The sequence below is a fragment of the Rattus rattus genome, chromosome 9 (genome assembly GCF_011064425.1).
Source record: "Rattus rattus isolate New Zealand chromosome 9, Rrattus_CSIRO_v1, whole genome shotgun sequence".
Classification (NCBI taxonomy): Eukaryota; Metazoa; Chordata; class Mammalia; order Rodentia; family Muridae; genus Rattus; species Rattus rattus.
Window position 1 is genome coordinate 56,617,048 of NC_046162.1, and position 23,945 is coordinate 56,640,992.

The window sequence follows — 23,945 nt, forward strand, 5'->3', positions numbered from 1 at the left end:
CAGTGTGCTGGGAAGGTGGCCTAAGTTGGCAGATACTGACGTCTTACAGAGTCAGTTTCTTCTACAGCAGAGCCCTGATGCGTTACCAAGGCAATAGAATCCTGTCTGTGGCTTTTCAACAGTTGGGGCTAGATGCTTACGTGAGTCAATCAAAATGAGAATACCAAAGCCCCGAGGGCGGTTAGAAAGTACTTGCGACTCTAGGTTCACGTAGACTTAGGGCTCTTACCAAACGTCATCAAGCCGAGACGCTGACGCAGTTATATGACACAACCCCGGAAGTGCGATCTAGAGCGGGCGGGGAAAAGGGCAGCTGGTTCCTTTAGGGATTAAGTCCGGTGAGGCGGTCTCAACTGTTTCACTAGGTTTCCTCTCGACCTTCGCTGACTCTTTCAGGTCCACAGACTGAAGAATCGTCTCCACCACCATGGGAGGCGGAGACCTGGTAAGTGCCGGAGGCCTGAGCAGGGAGGACTGAGTCCCGAGACCCACTGGTGCCGGGGACCGAAACTGGCAGGGGTGGGGTGGAAGTCGGGGATAGCAGTGGGTAACCCTGGTTATGAAGTCTTGTTTTCAGCACAAGGGGGTGATAAACATGGAGAGGGAGGGGATGGTGAAGATCACAGAGGGACTCGGGAAGACGTGCGGCGAGTGATGTCTGCTGGTGTCTGGATTTGCTGATTGGGGGTTCTCCCAGGCTGGGAAGTCTGAGGTCAGGGATGGGGACAGTTGGACTCATGGTATGGAAGGAGGTAGATCTTGGGCACGTAAACTTTGTATTGTGTGTGTGTTATCTTCGGACCTAGCTCTCCACCCCTTCTTTTTTAGTTGGGAGTTCACAGTTATATTCTGGACCTGGACTGTCAAAGGGGGGGCTCCAGTCATCTCCGATCCTGAGCAGTTCCATTTGGACAAATCCATTTTAAATCTTTTCCGTCTTTGTTTTATTCCTCACATCAGTGTTTTGCTTTGATGTATAGTGACGAGGCAGCTTTCTCATGTATGGTAACACTTTTTTAGGCTAAGTGGCAATTGCTCTTAAGTCCTGTAGTTGGTTTGTGGGGAACTAATGCCTTGAAGAAGGCAGACGTATTCACGAAGCATAGAGCTAGATTAAGACACTATTGATCTTCTCAAAGTGATGCTAATTGAATCAATAAGTACATCAGTTTAGGTGTCTATCAATTACGCTGAGTTTGCCAGGTGTCCTTAATTTGATCCAGTGCGGGGACTCCATCAATGTTAGTCAAGTATGTTCTTCATGTAACTGTTTATTATGGACAGTGCATTAGTTTACTTCTGTAATAAAACCAAGATCAGAAGCAACTTTCGGAGGAGAAGGCTTATTACATCTTATAGGTTCGAGCCCATCATTAAGGGAGCTCAAGTTGTAACCCAGAGGCAGGAACTGAAGCAGAAACCATGGAGCGATGCTGCTTACTGCCTTGTTTCTCTTGCCTTACTCAGCTACCTTTTTGACGTGGGTGGGCCTACCTACCCAGGGATGGTACCACCCACAGTGGGCTGGGCCTCCCTCTCTCAGTTCGTAAGCAAGAACATAGCTCACAGACATTCCCAGAATCCGATGGAGCCAATGCCTCCATTGAAGTTGACGACCAAGACAAGCCATCCCTGCCAGGAAAGCTCTCATCTTGATAATTTGTCGCGTGCGGGGTGGTTGGAGCTGTGCTGTGACTTGTATATTCAGCAGCATCTGGCCACAGGATGATGGTCACTCTCACTCAGTGGTGACATCTGTGCATTTCTCCAGACACTGGCCATTCGTGCCCTGGGATGGAAAGGAAAACCTATGTAGGACAAAGTAAGGGCACGTGTGTCCGTGGTGGTGGAGGTGGTGGAGGTGGAGGTGGAGGTGGTGAAGCCAGTCCTGATCCATGGAAAGAATGTAGGAAGAAAGGAAGGATAGAACAACCAGATAAAGGGGGAGGCAGTAGAGAAGGAAAGCAAATTCCATGCCTTTAGCTCCAGTGCCTGGGAGGTGGAGTCAGTAAGGTCCCAAGTTTGAAGGTAACCTGAGCTACCTAGCAAGGCTGTGGCCTATGTATGTGTACGGACAACACACACCTGTGTTTTTGCCCACTCTGTGCTTTGCATCTGTAAGGCACCTTGTGTATTTTTATCTCATTTAGTCTTCTTAACTGCTCTCCCATTTTGCACCTCTCTGTTGGTGGCGGGTCTGGTAATAGATAATTAATTTCTACCTCTCTCGCCCATCCTTCACGTGATAGCCAGTCATGCCTCCTGCCTGCACAGTGTCAGTTCCTGCTTCCTGCCACCAGCAGGGTGGAGTGCAGTCTCTTTATGCCTCTAAAGGATTTGATCTGCTCCCTTCTCAGCTGGCTTTATCTTACACCCCCTTCTCCACAGCTTGCCCTCCACCTCCGGCCACCAGGAATTATTCACGCTGTGCTGCTTTCACCACTGGGACAGTGGCTGCGCGTGCTTCCCACATGGCCAGCTGTATTCCAGTGTCTTTAGATGCTACCTCCTCTTGGTAACTTCCTAGGATTACAGCATGAAGCAAAGCAGAGAGGGGAAAGAGGAGAAACATTCAGTAAGGGTGAAGGGGGAGAAACAAGGGGAAGTTCCTGGGAAGGAAAGTTGAAAGAGGGCTAGGAATGTGGCAAGCCTGCAAGTTAGGCACAGCACAGTCGAGTGGACACAATGAAAAGATGTTTGCAGAACACCGAATGCTCTGTTCCAGTGAATTGTGTTGCCTTTCAAAGTAAGATAGATTTCGCTTTGCCCTTACTCCCTGCCTTGCTTTTATCAGCTCCCACTTTAGGCATGGCTAGAGGAGTCTGTTTGAAACTGTTTGAAGGAAACTCGGAAATGACCTGTTCCGTCTTCAGACTGTAACGACAGATATTCCCCACAACCTCATGCCTGCCAGTCAAGTACTCCTGACCTGCGCTCTCCACCCTGCCCTCTTGCCTTTACATGAATGCATGTGGTAGTTATGGGAAGGGTGAGCGAGGCCAGCTGTGGTGGTTAGCTTTAACTGTCTATGTAGCATCTAGAATCGTCTGAAAAGAGAATCTGAACGAGAGATTGTCTCCATTAGAGATTGTCTCCATTGAGTTGGCTTGTGGTTATTTGTCTTGGGGATTGTCTTAAGTAATCAATGTGAGGAGACCCCCGTCCACTGTGGGCAGCGCCATTCCCTAGGTAAGGATCCTGAACTGTATAAAAGTGAAGTGAGCCAGCCTGAGCCCATGAGCATGCGTGCATTTCTGTGTCCATGCTTCTGACAGGATGCAATGTGACTGGTTCCTCACAACGATGGTCTGTAACCTGGGGTTAAAAGGTGAAATAAATCCTTCTGCGCTACAGTGACAGAAGTGAAATTAGACCACTGGGTTAGTTAGACTCATCACCTTCCACTACACTCCCTGAGTTCTTTCCTCCCTCCTGTCGTTCACACAGAACCTGAAGAAGAGCTGGCACCCGCAGACCCTTCGCAATGTGGAGAAAGTGTGGAAGGCGGAGCAGAAACATGAAGCGGAGAGGAAAAAGATTGAGGAGTTGCAGCGAGAGCTTCGAGAGGAGCGAGCTCGGGAAGAGATGCAGCGCTACGCCGAGGATGTCGGGGCTGTGAAGTAAGTGGGGAGCTGGCAGTGCTGGTGTGCAGGGAATGGCCGTGCTGGGGGTGCGGGCCTGGTTCCGGTGCTGCGTATAGTTAAAGGGCTCAGCACGTGGATTTTGGAGCCTGACCAACTTGATTCTAAGATTCGCTTTGCGTGGCCTGAGTTGCATCCCAGGGAGAAGGTTGGGAGCCCCGACATCTCAATAGGACCCAGGAAGCCATAGTACCGAGGCTGTTCATCTCTACAGGAAGTCATCTCCATTGGTTAGCCTAGTGTAGGCCATGCTCCCGTGAGACAGTTGACAACCACGACTGTGGCAGAAAGTCATTGTCGTTAGCTGCCTGAGGCCTCTGTGAATGTGCTGCCAGCTCATCTTGGGGGCAGTGGGTGAGCGTGAGTAAGCAGATAGGGCGTCTGTCAGTCAAATCCTGTTGAAGCCATGGACGGTCTTGCTGAATTTTGCCTTTGGTCAGTTTTCTTGTAAACTAAGGGCAGCAACCGGAGATAATTACCCTGCGCCTCTCGTGAAGTATAAAGCATGAAATGCATTCTGCAGTGCACTCTGGAATCAGGGCAGCATAGAAACTGCAGACAGGTTGTATTAGAGCCGTCTCTGCCGCTCCCCTTGTTCACGGTTCACGAGCAAACCTTCAGGGCGAGATGTGGCCACGCTCCCTGGGGGAACGTGTGGCTTCCGTTGATTTCATGGAAGAGGGATTTATTCCGTCCACAGTTGTGTGTGAGAGACTCGGTGTCAGTGCATGGACATATCATCATGGCATATACCTAGGGAGAAAACCACATTCTTTTAAGAACTGGATTGGACAGGTTCTGATGTTTTACAGCGAATGAGGTTTTATAGAACTTTTAAGTGAAATACCACGTATTTAGGGAATGGTGATGGTAACTGTTCATGGTGAAACTTGACTAAATCCAGTATCACCTGGAAGATGGGCCTCTGGGCACATGTGTGAGGGATTATCTCATTCTGTTAGTGGGAGGACCCGTCTTGACTGTGGGCAGGAGTCTAGTCTATGCTGGAGATCCCAGACTGTGTTAGACTCGGCAAGCTGAGTGCTTCCTGGGATGCAGTGTGACCACTGCTTCAGCTCCTGTCACCTTGGTCCATCGCGACAGACTGTGCCTGGAATTGTGAGCCAGAGTAAACCCTCTCTCCCTTGAGTTGCGTTTGTCAGGGTATTTTTTTCATAACCTCAAAAAGAAACTAAGGCTGACATTAATACAAAAATGAACAAGAGCGGGGGTTGGGGATTTGGCTCAGTGGTAGAGCGCTTGCCTAGGAAGCGCAAGGCCCTGGGTTCGGTCCCCAGCTCCGGAAAAAAAAAAAAAGAATTTAAAAAAAAAAAATGAACAAGAGCATGAATTACTTTTGTTTTTTTAAATACTTATTTCCTTATTTTTGGGCTGGTGTTCATTGGTTCATTGGTTAAGAGGACAGAGTGCAGGTTTGATTCCCAGCATACACTGCTGCTCAGAACTCCAGTTTCAGAACGTCTGACACCCTCTTCTGGCCTTTGCGGGTACTGCACACATGTAGTGCACATATATGCAGACAAAATACATAAAATAAAAACAGCTTTTTAAAAAGTGCAGACAGCGTCTCATGTCATAGCCCAGACTGGTCTCCTTCTGCTTCAACCTCCTAAGTGTTGGGATTTCAAGTTTTCTGTCTCCATGATCTTTTTTTTTTTTTTTTAAGTTTGAGGACAATTTGTTAAGAGTTTAAAACCAAGGGGTTGGGGATTTGGCTCAGTGGTAGAGAACTTGCCTAGCAAGCGCAAGGCCCTGGGTTCAGTCCCCAGCTCGAAAAAAATAGAAAAAAAAAAAAAAAACAAAAACCAAGCCAGATGAACTATACATCTCCTGGAGGAGGAGAATGGAGAAAAGAAGGGGGCAAAAGCCATGGTGTTTGGGAATAGCTGACAGGGAGGTGAGCTTCGTGGCTGTACACATCCACAAGGTGGGGAGGGGATCATTAGAAAAAAGGTAAGGTAGCCCAAAGAGCTAGAGAAAGCACTTAGGCCTGGTTGGCATCCAAAATAAAAGACAGATAAGAGAGGAAAAATAATATTCAGAACTCAGAAAGGGAGGCTAGCCCTGCAGTATCTGATGACCATTGTTAGGGACCCCAGCTTTTGCAGGTGATCTGTTCGTCCATTCATCTGGTTTGAATGCTCTGACTTTATCTAATTGAACCCCGTTGGATTTAATGATTCATTCCACTCTTGTGGTTCAGGTCATCTTTTAAGATTCATTTAGTTATGAATATGAGTTGCTCTTTCTGCATGTACACCTGCACGGCAGAAGAGGGCATCGGATCCCATTACAGATGGTCGTGAGCCACAATGTGGTTGCTGGGAATTGAACTCAGGTCCTCTGGAAGAGCAGTCAGTGCTTTTAACTGCTGAGCCATCTCTCCAGCCCAGGTTCATATGATTTTTTCTGTGTTTGAAGTGCATTGTTCATAGAACAAAGAAGACCTCTCATATACATAATGTTATAAATCTCCAAATCCCTTTCTGGAACTGGGGATTAAACCCAAGGCCTCACGCATGCTAGGCGAGCGACTCTACCACAGAGCAGCAGAGTATCCTCATAGTATTTGTTCATAGTCTTACATGGCTGCAGTTCCTAGACAGTGATGCTTGATTCTTACATTAAATAAAGAAAGGCAACCCCCATCTCACTGAGTTCCTGTAAGCAGAAGGGACTTCAAGAGACAAGGGAATCTGTGGTGGGGTTTCTCTGGCCTTTTCTGTAATCCCCACCCCCACAGCTGAGGACTGAACTCAGGATCATGTTCTTGCTAGACAAGCACTGTTATCCCTGAGCTAAATCCCCAAATCTGGGCGTGTGGTTGTGCGTTCATTGTCACTGGTGTGGAAGACCAGGGCAGCTTTCTAGAGTTGTGTCTCTCATTCCTCCATGTGATTTCCAGAGATTGAACTTAGGTTGTCAGGCTTGGTGGCAGACACTTTTATCCACAGAACTATCTTTCTGGACCAGTTTGTTTCTTCTTTTTTAAAGTTCTTTTTTTTTTTTTTTTTTTTTTTGATTTATTTATTTTATGTGTGAGTACACTGTAGTTGTCTTCAGACACACCAGGAGAGGGCATCAGATCCCATTACAGATGGTTGTGAGCCACCATGTGGTTGCTGGGAATTGAACTCAGGACCTCTGGAGGAGCAGTCAGTGCTCTTAACTGTTGAGCCATCTCTCCAGCCCCTAATATGCACTCTAAATGGAGAATATACTCTATATACCTTCATGTTAGCAAAACCAAAATGTAGAGGATCATTACTCTGGTTTTATATGCTTTTCCTTCAAATAGTTTCTCATTTGAAGCCTCAGGGAAACAGGGAAAGGCAGTGGTTGATGGCTGTGTTTTAGAGATGCAGGTACAGAAGCAGCCTACCCAGAATCCCCCAGTTCTGGCTAATGGTGACCCAGAAGCCAAGTTCTGTGATGTGTCTCTAGAGCTCATGGGTGTCCTGGGCTCCCCACCCACTCTATTGTTTATTAAGCTCAGAGCGTCATCCATGTTGGGCAAGTACTCCACCATTCAGATGTATTTTAGGCCAGAGTGAGTGTCGACTCATGAGTGTGAGAGCCCTCATGGGGGCTGGCTACATGGTAGGACCGATGATATCTCTAAAGCAAAGAGTGTGCCTTCCTCTCTCAGTTCATTTTTTGTTTGTACAGATTTGACCCAGTATCATTTCCCCTGCATCGTTCTAATCCTGTGCTTGCAGGCTGCTGGCTCTCCTGCCAGTTCCCTCACTCTCCGCCCCCTTCAGTTAGTGGCCGGATTCTCTCTCATCTGAGTTGCGCATGGCCCCTTTCTTTTTCACTTTCAGCTGTCTGGCACCAGCATTCCTCGTCATGCTAACTGGTCTTCAGTCTATCCCTGCAAACTCATTGCCTCTGTGCATGCAGCTGCAGACCAGGCAGTTCTGCCTTGGGTCTCTGAGTGTTGCTAAGTCCCTTCACACACCTCATGATTTGTCTACCTTTGGGTCTCACTCAGTAGCCACTGAGCAACCCTTTTACATCTTTCTGGCTTTGCTCATCTCTCTGGCACAGGAGATGTGATGAGAAACTGCTTACATGTAAATAAGTGTAACTTATTTATTGGGCACAGTAGCAGGTGCACAGGTGGCATGGCCAACCTTCTCAGACATTAGGGGTGTGGCTAGCCTTCTCAGACATTAGGGGTGTGGCCACCTTCTCAGACATTAGGGGTGTGGCCAGCCTTCTCAGACATTAGGGGTGTGGCCAGCCTTCTCAGACATTAGGGGTGTGGTCACCTTCTCAGACATTAGGGGTGTGGCTGGCCTTCTCAGACATTAGGGGTGTGGCCACCTTCTCAGACATTAGGGGTGTGGCCAGTCTTCTCAGACATGTTAGGGTGTGTGGCCAGTCTTCTCAGACATGTTAAGGTGTGTGGCCAGTCTTCTCAGCTATGTTAGGGATGTGGCCAGTCTTCTCAGACATGTTAGGGGCATGGTCAGTCTTCTCAGACATGTTAGGGGCATAGCCAGTCTTCTCAGACATGTTCTTTATTTAGGTCTGTTGTTTTTTCCTTAGTGAGATGTGCTTTTAAAATCCTCTCCCTCAGATCTGTGCTGTGGCAAATGTCAGACCTCAGGAGGCAGAGCACAGAACCCTGTAAGCACAGGAATCAGGGCAAGCCTGAACGGCATAGCAAGACGAGAGAACCAGGTGTGCTGGCACTTGCCTTCAACCCTAGCACTCAGGAGGCAAAGGCAGGAGGATGTCTATGGGTTAGAGACTGGCATGGTCTACATAGCAAGTTCCAGGACAGCCAAGGCCCTTGTCTCAAAACCAGAACCAACAACCAACCAACAAATAGAAACAAACTGGGGTGCCCAGGCAAGAGTACCTCAAGTTTGAGGGTAGCCTAGATAACAATGAAACCCTTTAAAAACAAAGCAAACATCACAGCAGTGACAAGGGCTGCAGCGAAGTCTCAGTGGTTAAAAGCACTTGTTGCTCTCGCAGAGACCCCAGGTTCAGTTCCCAGCACCAACATGGTTGCTCACAATCATCTGTAACTCCATGTCGCAGAGTGCCCATGCCCTCTTCTGGCCTCCTCGAGTACCCCGTGCACATTGTGCATATACATGCATATTCATTAGTTGGGTTTTAAGTTTAATTTAATTAGTCTAAGAACAGGTAGTGCTCTTGCAGAGGACCTGAGTTCCATTCCCAGCCCCCATGTGAGACGGCTCTCCACTGCCTGTCCTAGTTCTGACCTCCACAGGTATCAGGGATCCATGTGGTGCACACATACACAGTAGTCACTCACACTTACACATTTAAAAAAAAGTTCTTGTCACAAACAAATCCACTTGGCACAATTGCACACACCTGCTATGTCCATACTTGGGAGGAAGAGGCAGAAGGGTTAAGAGTTCAAACCCAACCTTGGCTGCTTGCCAGATGACCCTAGGAGAAACTGGTTCCTGAAAGTTGTCCTCTCTGACCTTCACATGCACACTGTGACGTTTATGCCCCTCCCTGTTACACACACACTACTAGTAAATAAAAACTTTAAAGCAAATGAAAACCCAGGAGCTTACTCATGTGAGTGCTTGCCTAGCATGCCCAAAGCTCTGTTTGCTCCCCAGTGCAGCGTGGACTGGGTGTAGTGGCATAGGGCTGTAATCTCAGCATTTGGGAGGTAGAAATGTGTGGATAAGAAGTTGATCTTTGGGCTGGAGAGATGGCTCAGCGGTTAAGAGCACTGGCTGCTCTTCCAGAGGTCCTGAGTTCAGTTCCCAGCAACCACATGGTGGCTCACAACCATCTGTCTTTTTTTTTTTTTTTTTTTTTTTCGGGGTTGGGGCCCGAACCCAAGCCCTTGCGCCTGTTAGGCCAGGGCCCACCCACTGGGCTAACACCCCAACCCCTTTTTTCTTTCTTTTTTTTTTTTTTGGCTCACAACCATCTGTAATGGGATCTGGTGCCCTCTTCTGGTGTGTCTGAAGACAGCTACAGTGTACTCATATACATGAAATAAATAAATCTTCAAAAAAACAGTTGGTCATTCTCAGCCGGCCTGGAACACAGGAGGCAGACTCCCCCTCAGTCTGTGGTTTACTTGCACGAGAGAATTAGGAAAGCCTGTGATTACCCGGCACCCAGTATAAAGCCCACCCTCCCTCATAGTCTTCACAGCCCGCCTGCCAGAAGTGTGATCTTCCATCTTGACTCTAGCAGCGTGGTAACCCCTTAAGCTATTTGCAGTTTGACCTAGTGGCCACAATCAATTCTTTTTTTTTTTTTTTTTTTCGGAGCTGGGGACCAACCCAGGGCCTTAAGCCAGGCAAGCGCTCTACCGCTGAGCTAAACCCCAACCCCGCCACAATCAATTCTTAATTACAAACTATGCTTTCCCAAACAGATTCTTTTAATAGCCAAAAAAGTACAAATGGTCGTGGTTGTATTGCTTTAAATTATTTTCATTAAACATGCCCAGGGAGTCCAGTCTTCTCTGACCTCTGAGGTGCACACGCTCATACAGTAAGTGCACAGGCATGCATGCAAGGGAAACACTCCTACACATAAAATTATATTTAAAAAAAAAAGAATTCAGGGGTTGGGATTTAGCTCAGTGGTAGAGCGCTTGCCTAGCAAGCACAAGGCCCTGGGTTCGGTCCCCAGCTCCAGAAAAAAAAAAAAAAAAAGAATTCAGCTTCCTGTCACATAAAGGGCCCATTTAAAACCACATTTTCCTCCCACGAGGACAGAAGCAACGTAAAGCATGACACGGTGACATGGTTTGGTGTCCTCCTTTGTGTGACAGCATCGTTTGCTATTTTACGTTCTCTTGGTTTTCAAGTGTGAGCTCATTTACTAAACAGGTGACTCTGGTCCTGTCCCTTCTCAAACATGCAGCCCCGCCAGGCCACTGTGCCCAGGGCAGACGGGCAGCAAGCACAGCTGCGTGTGGGATCACGGAAGTCATTGTAGGTGCTGAGGCAGAATGCGCTCCTCATGGTAGCATTGTCTTTGGCGTGAGGTGTACTATAAAAGCTTGGTAGAGAAGACTCAGTAAGTAGCTGGAGGATTCTGGGTTTTCCTCATGAACTGTGAAAAGTATCTCTTCTTTTTAAGCCTTGTTGCTTCCTGTCTGCCAAGTCAGAAATGCTGTTTGGCCTGCAGTAGGGATCTGCAGAGGGCCCAGTGCTGATCAGCTTAGGTCCTGTGTGGAGCTCAGCAGGTCCCTACTTTCCCCTTTCCTTTGAGTGAGTGTGTGTCTAACCTCACTCTCTTTCTCTCTCTTTCTTCCCTCTCTCCTTTATTTCTTTCTTTTTTAAACCAGGAAAAAAGAAGAGAAGTTGGATTGGATGTACCAAGGCCCGGGTGGCATGGTGAGCCGCGATGAGTACCTGCTGGGGCGCCCCATTGACAAGTATGTTTTTGAGAAGATGGAGGAGAGGGAGGCCGGCTGCTCTTCTGAGACAGGACTCCTCCCAGGCTCAATCTTCGCCCCGTCGGGTGCTAATTCTCTTCTTGACATGGCCAGCAAAATCCGGGAAGACCCTCTCTTCATCATAAGGTACAGCCGGGCAGTTGAGAAGGGTTGTTACAGAGACGCCTGGGGACTCTTCCAAGGCTGGTGTTTCTCTTGCTTTATAGCTGCTCCTGCTTTCCATGTCTCCATTTGTGCTTCCGGGTGGTGAGAGATCCTGTGAGGATGTCGGATGGGAGGATACTGCAAATGCATCAAACAGACTGGGTTTATCCACCAAACGCTTAAACAAAACCAGGGCGGAAGGCTGCTGTTAAGAGCATGCATTGCTCCTGCACAGGGCCCGAGTTTGGATCCCAGTACCCGAGTCACACAGTTGAGAGCTTTTGTAACTCCACCTCCAGGGAGATCCAAGGCTTCTGGCACCCAACGGCACCTGAACCTACATGTGCACATGCCTGAGAACCAAGACCCATCCTTGTCTAGACTCCTCTATCTGCACACACACACACACACACACACACACACACACACACACACACACACTAAAAATAATAAAAATCTTATTAAAGTTAAAAAGGAGTGTCTTAGGGTTTTACTGCTGTGAACAGACACCATGACCAAGGCGACAGCATCCAGGCAGGCATGATGCAGGAGGAGCTGAGAGGTCTACATCCTCATCTGAAGGCTGCTAGCAGAAGACTGACTTCCAGGCAGCCAGGACAAAGCCCATGCCCACAGTGAGATACCTACTTCAATAAGGCCACACTTACTCCAACAGGGCCGAACCCTCTAATAGTGCCACTCCCCAGGCCAGGCATATCCAGACCATCAGAAGGAGGTAGAAGCAAGGTGACAAACACTTGCTAGCTCCTTGGCTAGGAGATTAATACTCCCTTAACCCTCCACTCACCCACTGCAGGTGTATAGCCAGCAAACGAGTCTGCCTTCCTTTCCCCTTCAGCCTCCTTCTTCCTCTCACTTTTATTATTTATGTATTTATTTATGAATGAGTGTGCTTTATGTGTTAGTGTATACTTGTGCATATGTGTGCTTACCTATTTGTGGAGCCTAGAAGTCGACATCAAATGTCCTTCTCAGTCACTCTACCCTATTTGTGTGTGTACATGTGTGCGTGTGAACCCACATGTGTATACATGCCACGGTGTGTGTGTGGGGGTCAGAGGACTGTTTGTGGGAGTTGGTTCTCTCCTTCCACCATGTGGGCCTTAGGGATTTGAACTCAGACAGAAAAGTTCCTTTAACTTGCAGAAGACTTGCGCTCTACCCAGCCCTCTTACCTCAGTTTCTGAGACGGAGTCCTCTTGCTAAACCTAGAGACTGCACATTCGTCTACACTGGCCAAGCAAGCCAGGATCCTCCTGACACTGTCTCCAGAGTGAGTGTGCTTTATGGGTTATGGCTGTGTGCTGCTCTGCTTACGTTTCCCTGTTGTTACTGGTTTGTTTGGCCTAGAGGTCGTGCACATGTGCGCTCTCTCCTCTCTCCTCTCTCTCTCTCTCTCTCTCCTTAAAAGAAGAACTATTCTGCTGTCTTTATTCCCACACGATGAGGCTGTTTTTATGCTAAGCAGTGGAGGTTGTTTTTGTAATGTTGCAGCTTGCGGACTCACAGGTCCACATCTGATCCCTTAAGCTTGAGGGAAGCCTTGAACATGAAGCCAGAGGAGAAGCAGATTGAACTCACGGTTGCCCTCTGCAGTGCCCCATGGGGATGTTCTCCACAGTACACAGTCTCTTGTGTGTGTTTGCTGGAGCTTTTTTGTTGCCACACCAACCTGTAGGTTTTAGCCTAAATTCTGTGTCTATGTGGTTTTCATTGTTTTCCTGTTTTGTTTTGTTTTGTTTTGTTTTGTTTTGTTTTGAGACAGGTTCTCACTGTATAGCCCTGGCTAGCTGTTCATGAGTTTTGAAAAGGAGCCATTACATAGAATTTGGTGAGAAGGATAACATAATTCCCTTTGCAAAAGAAAAAGCCACTAAAATTCTTATGTATTTAGGAAGAAAGAGGAGGAGAAAAAAAGAGAAGTACTGAACAATCCTGTGAAAATGAAGAAAATCAAAGAGCTGGTAAGTCATGCATTGAACACTCAATGAGATGAGGATGACTGCCTGCATGTTTGTGTGTCTGAACTGTGTGTCTGTGTGTGTCTGCACTAGTGCCTCTGTGTGTGTGTGTGTGTGTGTCTGCGTGTCTGCACTGTGTGCCTATGTGTGTCTGCATTGTGTGCCTTTATGTGTGTGTGTCAACACTGTGTGTCTGCACTGTGTGCGTGTGTGTGTGTGTCTGCATTGTGTGCCTTTATGTGTGTGTGTCTGCACTGTGTGTGTCTGTACTGTGTGTGTGTGTGTGTGTGTGTGTGTGTGTGTGTCTTCACTGTGTACCTGCATGTGTCTGCATCGTGTACATTCGTGGTTCCTGAAGAGGCAGAAAACTGGCATCAGATCCCCTGGAACTATAGATAGTTGTGAACTGCTATATGAATGCTAGAAATTGAACCCTGGTCCTCTGGAAGAGCAGCTCGTGCTTTTAAGTGCTAAGCCATCTCTTTAGCCCCTCCTTTAGCAGCAGAAGCTTTTGCTTTTTCCCCTCTTCCTCTTCTTCCTTCTCTTCCTCCTCTTTTTCCTCCTCCTCCTTTTCTTCTTCCTTCTCCTCCTCTTCTTTCTCCTCCTTCTCCTTTTTTTTTCAATTTTTTTTATTTATTTTATGTATATGAGTACACTGTAGCTGTCTTCATGCACACCAGAAGAAGGCATCAGATCTCATTACAGATGGTTGTGAGCCACCATGTGGGTGCTGGGATTTGAACTCAGGATCTCTGGAAGAGCAATCAGTGCTCTTAACCGCTGAGCCATCTCTCCAGCCCTCTCCTTTCTTCCCAGCATCCTGGGACTCTTTAGAGCAGGTTGGCCTCAAACTCATAGAGATCCTGTTGCCTTTGCCTCCGGAGTGCTGGGACCAAATGTGTGCGCCATCACTGCTTAGCTGGACTGGCTTTTATAACTTCTTTCTGGGTTGAGACAGGACTTATTTGTAGCCCCTGACAGTCTGGAACTCAATCCTCCTCCTTCAACCTGAGTTGACAGGATTACTAGGCTTACATTTTTTAAAGTCTTATTTTTATTTGTATATGTGGGTGTAGAGGGCATTGAGCCCCTGGAGCTAGACTTATAGGCTTTTGTGGATTGCTGGATGTCGATACTGGGAATAGAACTCAAGTTCTCTGGAAAAGCAGCAAGTTCCCTTAACTGATGAACCATCTCTCCAGCCCCTCAACTTTTGTGTTTAGATACTATTTCCTGGTGATTCTGTGCAGCCTTACCTTAATACCTTAATTAAGGTTTATTTCCTTTTGGTTGGGAAAGAACTCCATGTCTTCAGTAGTTTTTTTTTTTTTGGTTCTTTTTTTCTCGGAGCTGGGGACCGAACCCAGGGCCTTGCGCTTCCTAGAGCTAAATCCCCAACCCCATTTGTTTTTTTTTTTTAAGTTGCATTTACTTGTGTGCACTTATGTGCACATGTGCACATGTGCTTATGTGCATGTGTGCTTGTGTGCAGGTGTGTTTTTATTCATGTGTGCTTATGTGCACATGTGCTTATGTGCATGTGTGCATGTGTGCTTATGTGCAGGTACACTTGTGTGCTTATGTGCTTGTGTGCATGTGTGCTTATGTGCAGGTGCACTTGTGTGCATGTGCCATTGCATATGAGTGATCTGAGAATTGATGTCTTACTTGTCAGGCTTGGTGACAAGTGTAGTTAGCCAGTGAGTGGCAGACCTGCCAAAGGGGCATAGGGATAATAATAGTAATTATTATTCCTTATTTATAGTTTATGTACACTGGGTGTTTTGCCTGCATGTATGTTTGTATGAGGGTGCCAGGTCCCCTGGAATAGAAGTTACAGTTGTGAGCTGCCATGTGGGTGCTGAGAATTGAACCTGGGTCCTCTGGTTCAATTAAGCTTTTAAACTCTGAGCCATCTCTCCAGCTCCCAATAATAATAATAATTTTAAAAATGTGGATTCCTTGCTCACTTATGAGAAATTCTTTTCAGAAGGTTTCTGGGGTGCATTTTTACCCAACATGGATACCTTGGTAATGTCCTGGGTCAGTTTGGATGGGAATCGTTCTCTACACCAGGTACTAATGGCGGTGTCAGTAATCTCATGTGATTGTATTCTGGACATTTCCCAGTTGCAAATGAGTCTTGAAAAAAAAGAGAAGAAGAAGAAGAAGGAGAAGAAGAAGAAGCACAGGAAACACAAACACAGAAGCTCGAGCAGCGATCGCTCCAGCAGCGAGGATGAGCAGAGCCATGGCCGGTAAGCAGGTGGTACTGGCTCCCGTAGCACAGCCTTCTCACCCATGTATTCGCCCATGCCCTGGGAGGGCTGAGCACCCGTCCTGATCCAGGAGCTGCCCCACACTGGGCTCTCCTGGGGAAGACGCAGTGTGCACTCTGTAGCGCAGAGCTTGGCCTCTGGCATTAGAATCCCTTGGAAACACTAAATCGATGTCTCTTGGTGCACTCTTGCCACAGGGGGACATTCACCTCCCAGATCTTAGGTTGGAAGTCTGAGAAGACTCTTCATCTCAGCTCGAGTCCTTAGTACTGAAGGGGGTTTTCTGTAGTCTCTCTCTCTCTTCTTTTAAAAACGGATTAATGGAACCATGTGGGCCCATTCTGCATTTTCCCGAAGGGACAGTCAGCTCTGTTGCTGCTGACTCATGATTAGTCCCCAGAATAGCAACATGGGGTGAGAGGAGAATGTATTCAAGCTCTGAGGCTGAGAGCCCTGCCCACGGCTTTCACAGGAAAGCTTGACTGTGCTGATGTCTTCCAGTGAAGACAGTCCAAATAGAGCAGGTGCTGCCAAGCCGTGGAAGGATGTCTGTCGGGAGACTGCCTTCTCAGCAGGAGAGACTCAGACTGGACTGGGTGCCTTTCCTTTTCAGTGAATGTGTATATGTTTTAATCTCCTAGATCTCAAAAGAAGATGGCAAATTCCTTTCCTGTTTTGTCCAAAGTCCCTGGATATGGCTTACAGGTAGAGATGTGGGTTTTTCAAAGGGGGTGACTAGGGGACTGTGCAGTCCAAGGTGTCACCCTTGACACCTGCAGATAACAGGGGGGACCTGGATAGTGGGGGCTGGGGCCGCTGGAGGCCAAGCCTGCTCCTTATGCTCGAGCCCTTTGCCTCTTTCTGAGAGTCCTGCAGGTAGAGCGATCCCTGGTTGGAGCACTTAGCATCCTGCCAGGAATGCCACAGAATTGACACATGCAAGCCAGGCTGGTTTGGACTTAGAGTGTACTTACCTTAGCATTTTGAGTACTAGGATTCAGGTGTGCCCCGCACACTTACAGGCATCTGTATAGTCACACGATTACTTTTGGAACTTTAAAGAACCTACATTCTTTCTTCTGCTTTAGTGCATTTCTGTATGAACAGCTAGGTTTTCCTATGACTGATTTCTCTCTTGTCTCAATGATACAGGTGAGGGACTCTGACCGGAACCAGGGGCTGCAGGGGTCTCTGGGTGAACAAAGGGCAGTAAAGAACCATTCCCGGTCAAGCCCCTCCCCCGCCAGGCATGCCAGCAGGAAAAGCACCAAGGAAGAGAGGTCCCGGGACAGGAGGTCTCGATCCCCCGGCAGAAGGTCACTGTCCCCAAGGCCCAGCAAACAGTGAGTATTGGAACTGAATGGGAAATAATCTGTGATCTAAAGGCTCGGTCACAGCAGGGGTTTGCCTTGGGCGATGGTCATCGCCTCCGTCCTCAGTCGTTGCAGCTTTATTTCCTCTGCTGTCACGGTGTATTCACGGTGCAGTCAGGGTGCCGTCATGGTGTAGCACTGTGTGGTCATGGTATATTCACGGCATAGTCATGGTTCAGTCACCGTGCAGCCACAGTTCAATCATGATATAGTCACGGTGTAGCCACAGTGCAGTCTCGGTGTAGTCACAGTGAATTGTACTTGCGGGACTATAATGCGCTGATGGAATTTCCTCTCCTGTATGGGTTCTTCTTTCTCTTTATGTGTGTATTGTGTATATGTGTGATGAATGCACACGTGTATGGGTGGGTGCACATACTTGTGCATGTATGGAGGACAAATGCAGGTATCTGTCACTGTCTACCTTATTCCATCAGGGTAATTTCTCCCTAATCCTAGAGATCACTTTTTTCCCCCTCGGCTAGACTAAGCCTTCAAACCCCAGAGATGTTCGTGACTCAGTGCTGGGGTTACAGGCATGTGTAGGACTGCACCTGACTTGTTGCGTAGGTGCTGAGATCTGAGCTCTGTCTGCTCCTCATGCTTCTCCAGCAGGAAATTTTAACTGAGGCCCTGAATAATACTTTTTTTTTTTTTTTAAAGATTTATTTATTTATTTTATGAAGGAGTACACTGTTGCTGTCTTCAGACACACCAGAAGAGGGCATCAGATCTCATTACAGATGGTTGTGAGCCACCATGTGGTTGCTGGGAATTGAACTCAGGACCTCTGGAAGAGCAGTCAGTGCTCTTAACCAACTGAGCCATCTCTCTAGCCCCTGAATATACTTTAAAATTTCTTATTTGTGTGTGTGTGTGTGTGTATGTGTGTGTGTGTGTGTGTGTGTGTGTGTGTGCGTGTGCATGCGTGCGAGCACGTGCATGCGTGCGCCCATGTGCAAGTTGGTTCTGACCTCTGCCCTCTGGATTCCTGGATTGAACTCAGGATATCAGGCTTGATGGCAGGTGCCTTTACCCACTGAACCATCTTGTTGGCTCCAGCCTGGATTCCATTGGCTCAGGGTACATTGATACTTCCCCATAGAAAAAGGCTTGTTCCGGCTGGGGATTTAGCTCAGTGGTAGAGCCGCTTACCTAGGAAGCGCAAGGCCCTGGTTGGGTCCCCAGCTCCGGGAAAAAAAAAAAAAAAAAAAAAAAAAAAGAAAAGGCTTGTTCCCTCTGTCTGCTATAGGCACACCTCTAAGGCAAACAGGAAGGAGAGAGACAGCCCGTCACCTAAAAAGGAGGTCTACCAGCGGCGGCATGCTTCTGGGTACACCAGGTAAGTCAGACCCTGCTGAGTTGGGGTTTCCTAAGGCTGCCCGTAGAGGCATCTGGCAGCAGGGAAATTGGTAATGTATCTGGTTTCCTTTAGTCCTCTGATTTTTTTTTTCCCCAGACATAGTCTCATGTATCCCAGGCTGCTGGCCTCAGACTCAGTATATAAACAAGGGTGACCCTTAAACTTTTGGTCAGTCTGCCTCCCTCTCCTGAGTGCTAAGATTAACGGCATATGCCACTATGCCCAGTTTATGTGGTTTTGGGGATCAAACCAGGGCCTTGTTCATTCAGAGCAAGCACTCTTACAACTGAACTACATCCCTAGTCCTACTCAACTTTGGGTTTTGATACCGAGTCTTAGACTGTAAACTAGGCTGACTTTGAGCTTCTCAAGTGATGTGTTTATAGGCATGAACACTGATAGCCACCCCCCTCTGGTCAGCTGTTACTGATAAGGCACACTGAACAGATAAAATCTGGCTGGCCGGATGGCCTAGCAGTAAAGCCTTGCTACCAAGGCTGACATCCTGGGTTCAATCACCAACACCCATATAGAGGGAAAGAGAACAAGTTGTCCTTTGACCTTTACATGTATACCATGGTACACTACCCACTCACCCACACAAATTTAATTAAATGATTTAAACAAAAATAGGGCTAGAGAGATAGCGCACTAGTTATAAAGGGCTGCTGTCTAAGTGGGTCCCTGGGCCTTGTTCATTCCCAGTCTGACTGGATTGATGAGCTCCAAGTTCAGTGAGAGACCTGACTCAAAAAATATGGTGGCACACGCATGGTTGAAGAGTAGCATCTGACATTGGCCTTGGTCTTCCACATGGACACACACACACACACACACACACACACACATGTGCTCACATGGGTTTTATATAAAGTGTCCTCTGAAGTCCAGGCTGGCCTGGAATTCTCTGTAGTCTTCCTGTCTCAGCATCTAAAATACTAGGATACTGGGTATGTCTGAGTTTCCACAGTAACCAGTTTTACCTGTTTACTTAGTGGAGCTGTGTTTTCGGGGTTTTTGTTTGATTTTGAGACAGGGCCTCAGACAAACAAACTCCTCTTCCTGCCTCCATCTTCCCACTTCTCCACTTCTGTGAGGATGGGCAAGTGCCACCATCCTCAGTTAGGAGGTGGGTTTTGTTTCTCTTGCTTTGTTTTTGAGACAGGGTTTCTCTTTGTAACCCTGGTTGTCTTGGCCCTTGCTATGTAGACCAGGGTGGCTTCGAATTCATAGAGATGCCTGTCTCTGCCTCCTGAGTGCTGGAATTAAAGGGGTTTGCTAGCCAGCTTAGTGGTTTTGACAGGAAGCATAGTTACCATGGATAACTAAATGTCAGATTTTAGTATTTTAGTGTGTTTCTCCAAATGGGCACTTTTTAAAAAAACATAACTCTGTCATTTTTCCCTTTAAAGTCTATGTATCATAAACTATCTGTGTACGAAGTGTAACATACCTATTTTAGAAGCAATAGATTTGGATGTCTGACATGGTTAAGTGGTGACTAATCTGGTTCATCACTTCCTTTTTTTTTGTTCTAACTCCATTCAGGATGAATGCCAGGGAAGACGATCTACCTATTATATTCTGAGCTCAAGTCAAGTCAGGTTGCAGGCATCTAGCTTCACCCCAGAGTGGTATTTTACATTCGTGGGTTACATCCATGACTGTGTGTGTGTGTCCAGTACACCCCTACTCACACACATTGAGACCAGAGGAGGACATTGGACTCTCCCATCTTCCCTGAGTCGGGTTTCTCACTGGATCTGGAGCTGAGGGATTTAGATAGGCTAAACGGGCAGCCAGTTCCTGGGTTTGCCTGGTTTTGCCCATATGGCAGAGTTCCAGGCGTGTGTGGCTATCCCAGCTTTCACAGGGGAGCTGTGGCTTTGAACTCAGAACCTCATCCTTGCACAGCAAGTACTCTGGAGCCAGTCTCAACTTGTAGCCATGGGCTTTTGTTTTTGCTTTTGTTTTTATCCATGGGTTGTAGCATCTCTTATGGAGTGTAAAGTAGCAGCAGTCACATGAATGGCCCAGTCCTCTGTTCTGTAAGGTCTTAGTGGTGGGGACAAACTTGTTATAGGTTAGGTTCCTGATTAGCTCTCAGTCTATTTCGTAGTTGTTTTAAATAATTATCCTAGAGATTTCTGAGTGTGATTACAAAATCCTTCCCTGAAGCCTTCATGGTTTGGTTGGAACCATGTGCCTGAGGCATCAGAAGGAAGGGACTCGGGGGCTGGAGAGGTGGCTCAGTGGTTAAGAGCACTGACTGCTCTTCCAGAGGTCCTGAGTTCAATTCCCACCAACCACATGGTGGCTCACACCCATCTGTAAAGGAGTCTGATGCCCTCTTCTGGTGTGTCTGAAGACAGCTACAGTGTACTCAAATAAATGGAATAAATAAATAAAAAATCTTAAAAAAAAAAAAAAAAAAAGAAGGAAGGGACTCACTTGGCCTGGCTCCTCCTCTTTGGGGATCTCAGGGCTGGCAAGTCTGTGACCCGCCTGCATGCCAAGCTGCTTCTGTCCTGTTTGGTTTTGCTGGGGAAAGGGTAGAACCTGGGATTGTTTTTGTGCTCCACAGAAAACTCTCAGCGGAGGAACTGGAGCGGAAACGGCAGGAGATGATGGAAAATGCCAAGTGGAGGGAGGAAGAGAGGCTCAACACCCTCAAGAGGCACGCCAAGGAGGATGAGCAGGAGCACAGGCTGGAGAGGTTGGACTCTCGGTCCGGCAAGTTCATCCAGTAAGTGATTGCTCATGCCTGGGCTCCACCTGCGTGGTCTCCATGAGGTCATGTGGCAGCAAGCCCACTGCTGGGCTTGGTGCTGCTGCTTGTCTGTGTCCAGAGACCTCAGAACTCAGCCTTGGGACCACTTTTGGTTCTGCTCCCAGTTTCTAGCCAGATAATAGCATTTTTATTTGATGTAGAAGTAATTGGTATTTTTCCCAAATCACTGAAATTCTTTGGCCTTCCTTTTAAGTAAAAACACTGTGGCTCAGAAAACCTTTTTCCAATGAGACTTGACTTGTTTTCCAAAACAGATGAGTATTCCCTTATGGACATTTAAAAACCCTGGTTCCAGATGGAGTCCTTTGAAAATTGTCTATGTGGACTGAAAAGAACTTTATTTCTATAGTTGCTTTCTGACTACAAACCTGTTTCTTCTGATTCTGCCAGGGTTGACCAGTTGAAAATGTTCTTTTTCCCATTCACCTGTCTCTCCTTCCCCAGCCGCATGAAGCTGGAGAGCGCGTCCACCTCTTCCCTGGAGGACCGGGTCAAGCGCAACATCCATTCTCTGCAGCGGACATCGATGGCTCTGGAGAAGAACTTCATGAGAAGATGAAAACCAGTCTCTCTTACTGGTTTGCCTGACTTCGCCAGGGAGGCTGCTGACTCCTTAAGATTCTCTTTATAAGAGTTCAAATGGCTTCTTGTACAGATGAAAAAGCACCACTGTTCCAAGGGCCTTTTGTTCACTGACCCCTGAAACATTTCACATCCTTGCAGTACTGATGCGACCTGATTCGGGATCCGGGAACCTTGGCCAGATGCACTGTGGGCTTTGACTGTGTTTTAGGGGATGGTACTAGAAGGCTTGGCTGCCTCTCCCTCTTCCCTCCCACCTGAATGAATGGATCAGACTTCCAGAGGCCTCTCCTCATAGCCACCCACATGGATGGTGCTTACTGGGATACATAAGCGTTGACTTTACTCAGTAGATTATGTGACAGAATAGCCAAGCATCACATCAGGAAGAGCCAAGAGAGGGACAAAGAAGCTGGAAGAGAGGACAAAGCCCTAAGTGAACTGCTAACTACCTGGGCTTTGAGCTGTAATGGTGTATGTGTATATATACAGATGTCTAATTCCATATTTGCTTTTGAAAAGTTAGTCTTGTGAGAATATTTTGTTCAATAACCCTGTCAGAAAAGTAACACAGTAAGGCAGCTTGGTGAGCTTCCAGGTTACTGACAGAATGTAGCTGTGGGGTAGCTGACCTTTGACATTTGGATATGACTCTGTCCTCTCCAGATGTGTGAGGTTGCATTTATAGGTGTGTATGGCTTCAGGAAGGACACACCTGCCAAGGTACACATCCTTCTCTGTTCCTCAGAATCTCACAGTGGGCAGCTCTGTGGGGCGGGAATCAGGACCCACGTCAGGGGTTCTGTGACTTCTAAAAGAAAATACGGAGGAAGCTGTTTGTTTTCTGGCTACTTTTTGTTTGTTTGTTTGTTTGTTTGTTTGTTGTGGCAGGGTCCCCTGTAGCAGGCTAGCTTTGAATGTACCGTGTAGCTGAAGATGACCCTGAACTTTGGTTCCTCTGACCACACACAGTAGCTGCTGCTGCTGCTTTGTGGTTTGTCTGATACAGGGCCCTTATTGGCCCAGGGTGGCCTGGTGATGGCTCTCCTGCTTCCGCCTCCCACCCCCAGCTTCCTAGTTGCTCTTTTATCCTGTAATAACTAAAAACCTAAGTAAGACTCAAGGAGCCACTTCTATATCCTTACTGCCATTCCTTTAATCTTTCACCAGAAGCTCTCGTTTGACCAGGGAATTTCTTGGTGCTCTTTAAACAGACAACAGATTCAGCCTAGCCATGGCTGACCTTAAACTGTAGATCTCCTGTTTTTCAGCCTCTGGAGCTGTGATTACAGACCATGTGGCCCTCAGAGGTGCTCTTAACTCAGATTAGTTAAGCCATTTCCTTGTTCTACCAGTTCCTTATTCCTCCTAAAATATGTTTGGGTTTTTTTTTTTTTTTTTTTTTTAAGCACTAAAATTCCAGACACCGTAATTCTTAAAACCTAGTTTCCTCCCAGACAATGTAACATTATTCATTTAATCGCCTCATCCTGCTGCCCTACGCTATAGTTAATTATGGCTTCTATTTTATTACTTGGTAATAAAGGCTACATTTATTTTTGTAACTGTGTAGAGCGACTGACCATGTGTCTGGTATTGAGTCTTCATATCCCAAGTGTTGACCTGTGATTTGTGTCGAATACTAAGACCCTTAGTCCAAGTGGAATTACGTAATAAACCGTGGGCAAGATTTCTTGGAGCAAGAGTGAAAGGATTATCACAATATGCGTCCGCAGATGCTAGCGGTGTCTAAACTTGACCATCAGTATACAGGAGGCTAGGCGGCAGGTGGGTGGGCGCGCGGCCCATTCATAAAACCTAGGATTCCCGGCCTGCTCCTCTGATTGGCCCCGGGGAAAGGGGGCGTGCCCCGCGGGTGGAGTGTGCTGTCGGCCCAGGGGAGTGGGAAGATCCACGCTTGGGTGGAGCGAGGGGGCGGTCCCTGGTTTCCTAGGCAGGACTTCCTTTTCCCTTTGCCGCGTTACTCCTCTGTCCCCCGGGGTGGGGATGGTATATCCCAGCCTCTTCTCATGCCGGCCCCTCTTCCCCTCCCGAAGCTGTGGCGCTGCCGCCATTTTAGTACTTAAGGTGGAGGCAAAGCCAAACCCCGGTCCCGAGGAGCGTCCGAGCAGGGAGCCCTTCTTGTGGAGTGCCTCGAGGCTGTCCATTCCCTGTCTTCCTCGTTCCCGCGCGTGAACCCGGCTGGGTTCCTGTCAGGGTGGGAAGGAGGAGTGGGCGGGGCGGCCGCAAGCGCTCGGGGACGGGCGGTACCATTCGGACCGGGAGGGGAGAGCCTGGATCCGGTGGGCGGTGCCGCCTGGGGGCGGGGTGAGGAACCGGCTG

The 23,945-nt window shown here is 47.6% G+C and overlaps 1 protein-coding gene across 1 annotated transcript; it reads left to right on the plus strand.

Moving 5' to 3' along the window:
- The first annotated feature begins 281 nt into the window (after positions 1-281).
- On the plus strand, positions 282-23,167 carry Cwc25 (CWC25 spliceosome associated protein homolog). Its single transcript, XM_032913190.1, has 10 exons — positions 282-445; positions 3,448-3,620; positions 10,978-11,214; positions 13,148-13,217; positions 15,345-15,472; positions 16,135-16,198; positions 16,646-16,836; positions 18,119-18,208; positions 20,814-20,975; positions 21,465-23,167. The coding sequence occupies exons 1-10, from the start codon at positions 428-430 to the stop codon at positions 21,577-21,579; spliced, it is 1,248 nt and encodes a 415-aa protein (XP_032769081.1). The 5' UTR covers positions 282-427; the 3' UTR covers positions 21,580-23,167.
- Positions 23,168-23,945: the final 778 nt, after the last annotated feature.

Bases quoted from the DNA above. Each gene is read 5' to 3' on its own strand.
- Cwc25 (XM_032913190.1), top strand. The intron at 13,218-15,344 runs GTAAGTCATGCA...GACATTTCCCAG, and splicing joins TGAAGAAAATCAAAGAGCTG to TTGCAAATGAGTCTTGAAAA. The intron at 20,976-21,464 runs GTAAGTGATTGC...CTCCTTCCCCAG, and splicing joins CGGTCCGGCAAGTTCATCCA to CCGCATGAAGCTGGAGAGCG.